General features: G+C 36.9%; 1 protein-coding gene across 1 annotated transcript in view; it reads left to right on the top strand.

The window, feature by feature from the left end:
• The first annotated feature begins 4,816 nt into the window (after positions 1-4,816).
• Positions 4,817-7,798, top strand: part of pkd1l2b (polycystic kidney disease 1 like 2b) — a 29,991-nt gene continuing 27,009 nt past the window's right edge. The window contains exons 1-2 of the mRNA XM_016521590.1: positions 4,817-5,048; positions 6,937-7,191. Of these exons, the coding sequence (XP_016377076.1) occupies positions 4,817-5,048; positions 6,937-7,191 (487 nt within the window). The remainder of the gene's footprint in view (positions 5,049-6,936; positions 7,192-7,798) is intronic.

Genomic DNA, 7,798 nt, shown 5'->3' with positions numbered 1-7,798 from the left:
ATAATATGCACTAAAATGTCTTGAAATGGATTTAGTGAGACAAAACAATTTGCCAGTTTAATAATGCAAGAAAATGACAATACCTCAAGATCACCCTCCAAGTGTTTCCCTTCATAAGCTCGAGCTGGAGGAGTTTGAGCCTGCTGATCTTCGGGAGAAAGGACTTCAAGACTACTGAAAGGAGGTTCCTGAAGATCATGATCCTCTACAGACCAGGTAATGGACTTCAGAGAAATATAATCTAAAGAGCGGAATAAAAAAAAGGATATTTCAGTCAAATAATAATAATAATTAAACACTGTGTACACATATTATGGTGATTCTTCAGTTACTACATGAAAACCATGTTACATCTGTTCGACGTCCTGGAATAAAAATATGATCATGACCTTTGCAATTTCATATGGTGTGATGGTGTGTATTTTTAAGATATATTTTTAACACTTCATCCTAGAGAACAGAAAATGTAATCACATTATTCCATGAATGGATACTCATATGTATAGCTAAAAAAAGTAGACTTAATGCGAAACAGTTACACATTCTCAAATTGTCATTGGATTTACCCTCAGCTCGTCTCTCATTTATCAGTGCAGTAGCTTGATCTGAGCTGCCGCTCCGGTCACAGAAATGAAGAAAGAGCAGCTTCTCAAAACTCTCCGTCCTCCTCCTCTTTCTCACCGGCAACTCATTTTCCTCACCAGCACTAACGGGCAGATAGTTCTCAGCCGCAATGGTGCTGAATGTTGGTGTACTCTGATGGAAGTCGTGCAACCAAGCGCTAGAACTGTTTTTTCTCTTCAGTGTCATGATAACAGTTTTTCACTTTGGAAAGTAACTCTGTATCGGGAACTGCAGAATGAGAAAACTGCGAAAACTCGCACTTCTATGTATTCTAACACAAGTGACGCTGTTAATTAACGAACGTTCCATTTCTTTATAACGTCATGCAATCCAATGCTTGAGCGACGCTTTGGAATGCGCGCATCACCAAATTAAAAATAAATAAATACAGAAATACGTGTAACACTAAATTTATCATTGCTTACATCTTAAATCAAGGGTCTCACTTTAATCACTTCCTTCAAACTAAAAACATACAAATCTAACCGAATCCTCTTGTCCATTAACAAATATAAAAATGTTTAAAATACAACATAAAATAAATTAACGTACCTCTATTATCCAATGACAAAAGTTACATAATTGTTTGATGAAAAAATGTAAATCGTGTAAGCTTCGATGTTCAATATATTGCACTATTTTATATTCTTGTTGAACTCTAACACTCATCCTAAATTATAGTAAAATATTCACATTTTATCATGTAATGTTTTCTGAAATTTTGGGTAAGCAGCGGTAAAAATAATACTAATAATAATAAATCCTCATCCAATCCCCAGGTGGTGCATAAAAATAAAAAGTTTAGCGAGTTACATGTTTTATCTATGAAACATCTATAGGTATGAAATTATGAAATGTAGTATTAGTATAGTATTAGTAGTATTCTGTTCTCAGATGATTTTGAGTATGACTTTCATCTTACAGAGGGCTTTCACTTCTTGAAGAATATAACATCCTAAAAAATCTGTCCTGGCAAAACCAACAGGGTAGCTTTGACCTACAGTAGGGCTGTCACTAACAATTATTTTGGTAATCAAGCAATCTGTCGATTATTCTGATGATTAATCGAGTAATTGGATAATTAGATTTTTTCTTTTGTAGTAATAGACCTAATAATAGTCTTTAAAATTACTTAAAATACATATATAATAGCAATGCAGCAATAATAATTAGTTCAAATAAAGTATGAAAAGCAAGTAATCGTATGGTTTTATTGAACAAAACTGTTGAAATACATAATGCATTATAAACAATAGAGCTAATGTATTATCAAAGGCCTGCAGAGGCGCCAAAGGCCTGGTGATTGTTTTTACACTTTACTGCACGATCTAATCCTTGTTTAATATTACTTATATTTGTTTAATAGCCACTGTAATTTCTTGAATACGTGGGCATCAAAATGTGTAAACTGAGAGTGAGGGTTTGAGCTTTTATTTTGACCTCGATGAACAGTTAGCATATTAAGAAAGATGATGTATTCTCCTGTGTTTGCGTAGGTTTATAAACGATTTACCTTACTAATCTGATCAAATAGCGCACGTTGTGTTGCCAGATGAACCAAACTTACAATAATATGCAGAGATGGAGTTTGAGAGTTTTGAGACAGTTCATGTGGAGCAGCATTTGAGTCGCTCTGAGATGCACGTACATGAACTACACGCATGTCAATAATTAAAGTGCACATATTAAACCTGCGTATATATATTTTTAATTGAATCGTAGCATTTGTGAATTCACAATAGCATTATGCTTTATTATGATTTTTAAATGCGTTTATACTACGGGGCCGTTGAATGCTTGAATCTGATTGGCTGACGAACCAGAACGGTGCGCAATTATTTTCAGGGAAACGCACAGCGAACGTAGTTCCAGGCAGGTCTGGACCGCATTACATGTCCATATCACTTCACCAAATAATTTCTGTTATTTCGAAGGTCTTACAACAGCATAATAACCAAAACCCACAACAAATTGGCCAGACAAATAAATATAGTAAGCAATATGATAAAAACGACAGATCATTTCCGTGTTTTGCCACATAATTACGTTTTATTATGTAGGTAAATCACATACTCTATCTCTCTCTCTCACACAGACGCACATACATAACTTACAGCACAGAAACATATACACGCTAACGTTGTTATCGCTATCTGGCGATTTTATTTTAAAAGCTACATGATATTTCTCACAAGCGAGGCAACAACGGCGCTGTTCGTGAAGAAAATGAAATTAAGTTTCACTGTTAGTTATGGTGACCATATTTTTGTTTTCCAAAAAGAGGACAGTGTGTGCGGGCGGGGCGGGGGGCTGGGGTGTGGTTGGTTGGTGGTTAAAGTAATGCCGAAAGCATTCTCAAATATCAAAACTCAAAATATGTCATTTCCATACCTAATATACATATTTTACAGTTACTGTTATGCATATTTATCATAAACACAGCTAAAAAACGTCCTACCAGTGGCCATCCTTCACGGAACTTAACATCTAGCACAGTTTTATCATCGGTAGAATGCAAAATGTTTCATTACAAGTATTTCAGTTAAATGTAATTTATGCAACATTTCAAACCTTTAACCCAGGAGGAAAAATCAAGCCATGGCAACAGTTTAAAAGTAGCCCAATTCCATCCGGAAAAAAAAAAAAACACGGACTTGACAACCCTGCATCCATCATGAGCTGCAAGAGTCAGATTTCACTGATCACGGTTTGAGAGGAGAGGTGGCTGACAGACCATGTTGGAGGATCTTTTCTTGGTGATATTTAGTGCCAGTTTATCAGGAAGTGACGATTTTGTTCTCTTTGACTCGTTGGATGGAAACGGTGATTATTCGCACAAGTTTTATGCGATATTCCAATTTTGCGTTAAATTAAAAAAGTTAAAGTTGCAACTCTGGTTGGAAACCCATTGATATTACAGTACAGAAAGTCTTTCGGCATTATTCTGAACATAAGCATTCGTTTCATGTGTCATAGAAAGGAAGAAAAGAAGCTCTCGGGAGGGTGTGTAACAGTGGCGAGGCTACATAAGGGCCAGGGTGACACTGGCCCATCCAGATTGACGGCTGGCCCGCCCAATCAAATGAGGAAAGAAGAAAAATCCTGCATACATTACATACTCATATTTTCCCCAGACATGCCCTCTTTTTGGACCTAAAAAAATGCGTCCGGCATTTTTAAACTGATTTCTAAATCACCCTAAATGTCCGGGATTTGGCTTTTGCGGCTCTGTGTAGTTAATGCTGCTTAATGTGAAAGCACGCACGTGATGGAGATTTACCGCTGATTACAGAACCGGCTTTACTGACAAGATGCGCCTTAAATATCGCATGCGATTTATCGTGCAGCCCTACTTTCTACAGTCGCCAATCCTTGTTTGTGTTTTTGTATTAGAGCCCTGCAAGGGACTGTTTTCTTAATCCCGCTCATGCTGAATTTCTGACCATTACCGCCTGCTCCTGCAACGTGTATGTTTCCACTCCCGAGATTTTTGTGTCCAGTTCCACCCGCTACCGCAAACATTCTAACACTGCATAGAATTTTCGTGCATTAAGGAGCCGCTATCAATATGCGGAGTATAATCTCTTTTTTGAATGAGCGCTTGCTTCACTTTCACTTTCGAGATCATGCGTGCTCTGTGTAAAGGAAGCACATTTTATGAGATAGGATATTTTTCAATGAGCTCAGGATCTGTTGGAGCAGCAAATCCTCCACTATGATCTTATCAGTCATCTCTAATAATCTGAAACACCTCAGTGCAAAAGGCAGGCATAGGGGGCTTCTTAGGATGTTTGGAACATACTAACATGATTTGGCACCAGTTGCAAATGGCCAAAAAGTAGAAGAAAGACCTACATGTGGTGTAGATCTTGCCAATGCCTTTGGGTCAGTGCCACATAACCTGCTGTGGGCAGCAATTGATTTCTTCAATTTTCCAGAACAGATAACAAAGTTGATTAAAGCCTGCTTTCGGGATCTTCAGGTCTGTATTACCATTATTATAGTACCACCACCTGGCAGCAGCTGGAGGTTGGCATAATGGCAGGTTGTACCATCTCTCCACTGGCATTCACTATGGCAATGGAGATGATAATTCGGGCATCTCGTTGGGTGGTTGGAGGGGAACGTTTGAAAAATGGTTTGCGGCTCCCTCCAATTAGGGCAGACATGGATGAATATGACTACCATCACAATGACTAAAGCATGTACTAAGCGGCTGCTGGATAAGCTCCAGGAAAACATCAGATGGGCACAAATGGAGATTAAACCTGGAAAATCTCGCAGCATCTCCATTGTCAAAGGTCGACTTACTAATGACAGGTTCTGTATAGTGGGAGAGCCCATACCAACAGTCATGGAAAAGCCCATCAAAAGCCTTGGTACACCGCAGACCTTAAAGACTCAAAACATGTGGAACAACTCAGGCAAGAGACAGACAGTGGACTCAATTCTGAGAAGTACATAAAGCCCATTTCTGAGAAGTACATAAAAAGTAGACTAAAAGTATACTTTCCTATGTTTTAGTTTAAAAGAAGTATACTAATAGCACACTTGAATAAACTTCTTTTTCGTAAGGGTTATGTGGCCAATTTCCATATACGAGCTCATTTTATCTCACGCCAAGCACCTGGAGAGACTGGTGAGTACACAGTTGAGGAAATGGATTGGGCTACCAAGATGCTTTAGCAGCATAGGGCTGTACGGCAATGGAGCTTTCTCTCTTCCTATTTCAAGCCTTGTGGAGGAGTACAAATGCGGCAAACGCAATTGTTGCTGAAAGTCAGAGCCAGTCTGCAGATTTGAGTTGACAGATTTCATTGAAAATCGTGTAGTGTACAATGGTTAGACTCCCGATTTTTTTAGCTTCAGACTTAGATTCCATCCAGTCGGAGGATATCAAACATGTCGGATATTTTCAGCCGATTTTGAACCACATATTGTTTTCATTTGTCATGCACCTGCAACAAGGCGCACACTTCTGCATGAGTTTGTTGTCATCGAAATGACTTTAAGTCTGGTAGTGTGTGATCCTCAGTCGAGTAGTGTATGATGCCCAGTTTTTCCTTTGTGACTGTTTACAAAGTCAGTAAGTCTATAATGACTAGTGTTTAAAAATCTGTTCCATGCTGGAATACACTCATTTTAAAATCTGACCAGATTTAAAAACACTAGGCATCATACAACTCACCGACTTTTTAAATAGTCACAAAAGAAAAACTGGCCATCATACATTAAAGTCTGGTAGTGTATGAACCTCAGTCGTTCCGGTCACAAAAATCACATGAAATTTGCATCCCTATTTTTATCTCATGTAGGCTATTGTAAAATGATTTTTGAAAAAGGCACTGAGGTCCACCCATATGTTAACAAGGTCCACTCAATTTAAAATTTCTGGCCTCGCCACTGGTGTGTAAACGTTACTTCCTTTTGATTTTCCCACCAAAACCTTTCTCTTCTTTTACATGTAGACTGATTTTTATGTGAAGAACTCTACAGTCTTTCATAGACAACCTAGGAAGTCTGGGAAGATCTTGTGTTTTAAGTTTCGTTACAAGCTGTTCACACATTGACAGTAAAAAAATGACTAATGCATGAAAATTCTTACATACAGCCCCTTTAATTTAGATCAAAAGGCCTTTAAATAAAATAAAAATAAATAATATAAATAAAAATTAAATATAAAAATAAAAATTAAATAAAGGATTGTTTTACTGGAATATCTATCATAATCTTAATGAAAATGATCTTATATGACTTTAAAAGAATACAGAAAACTAGATATTTTAAGACTATTATGATTAATAGAATAAAACAATTCTTAATTCTTTTAAGAACTTTATTCTGACACAATACAGCAGGGTTCTGAATATCAAAATAATTCTCTATGATTCTTATTTGATCTAGATTCATTTCTGTTGGCAAAACCATTCAGTTTACCATGATGAAATTCTAACCTGGATCTACACTAACTTCTAGAACTTCTGTCAGATGTACAGTATGTGCCAGTGTGCTGTGCGTCACTGTGGGTTAAGGCTGGCTTATCTTGTTGATCTAAATGAACATTGCCTTTGTTTGTGTAAAAACACAATATGCATCCATTAGGCTATTGCATTACTGGGTTTTGTTTGAGAGCCAGTCAATAGGAAGGATTCAGTAGTCATTTGGGAAGCTGGTGTATTTTTGGCAGGGCTCAAAACCCTTTATATAGAGGAAATCACCAGGATTCCTCTTCTAGTCTTTATGCATAAGGACTAGAGATGGATGGCAGACTCTTTACTTTGCTATTTCTGATTGTAATTAATATCATCTCAGCATGTGGCGAAGCAGTTAGTGAAGGGCTTTCTTGCTCAGAAAATCAGCAGGCATTTGAAAGCTCCTGCTATGAGTTTGTGGCCCTGCAGCGCAGTTTCCTCAGCGCTCAGGCTTGGTGTGAGCGGGACGGTGGGCACCTGGCCTTCATCCAGAATGATGAAACCCAGCAGTTTCTACAAAAACACCTGCAGCCGGAGCAGGACTGGTGGATAGGACTGGTGTCTACCTCCATCAACCTCGCTCTGGACACGCAAGGTATGTGTTCGGTGTAGATTATTGTGAAAGCTTGAATTAATGCTGTCCAGCAATAGTGTCGTTTAAATATTATGGTATTTATATTCATTACAAATTGTAACACATCAAATACTTAGGGCTAAATTTAAGATTTGAATTGCATGTAAATTTTCCATCCATTTGGATTGCACAGATTTAACACAAACACACTAATAAACTTAATGTGATGCATATTTGTCAGTCATAAATAAATGAAACCAGTTATATATTTATCATCAATAAATTAATTTTGTTTAAATCTCACATTTTAACTAATTAAATAATGCTTGTTCCACAGCTAGACATATTTTAACCATGTTCATACTTTTTAAGTGAATGGATGTTATCGTTTTCTCAATGAACAGATTTAAGCCACTTGAATAAATGCATTTTGAAAATACGTTTTTATTATATAATTACAATCAAATATATTCAAATAGTTAATAATAAATGCCATGATTTTTGAGTGCAGAAAAAAACAAAACAAAACATGAATCTTAAATTTAGGCCTATATTGTTATGTGTACATGATAGTAGGCCTGCTTATTTTTCCACACATTATATATATATATATATATATATATATATA

This window comes from Sinocyclocheilus rhinocerous, unplaced genomic scaffold, assembly GCF_001515625.1.
Source record: "Sinocyclocheilus rhinocerous isolate Xijiao unplaced genomic scaffold, SAMN03320098_v1.1 scaffold539, whole genome shotgun sequence".
NCBI classification, from domain to species: Eukaryota; Metazoa; Chordata; class Actinopteri; order Cypriniformes; family Cyprinidae; genus Sinocyclocheilus; species Sinocyclocheilus rhinocerous.
The sequence above is the reverse complement of the archived record's forward strand: the minus strand, read 5'-3'. Positions and strand labels throughout refer to the sequence as shown.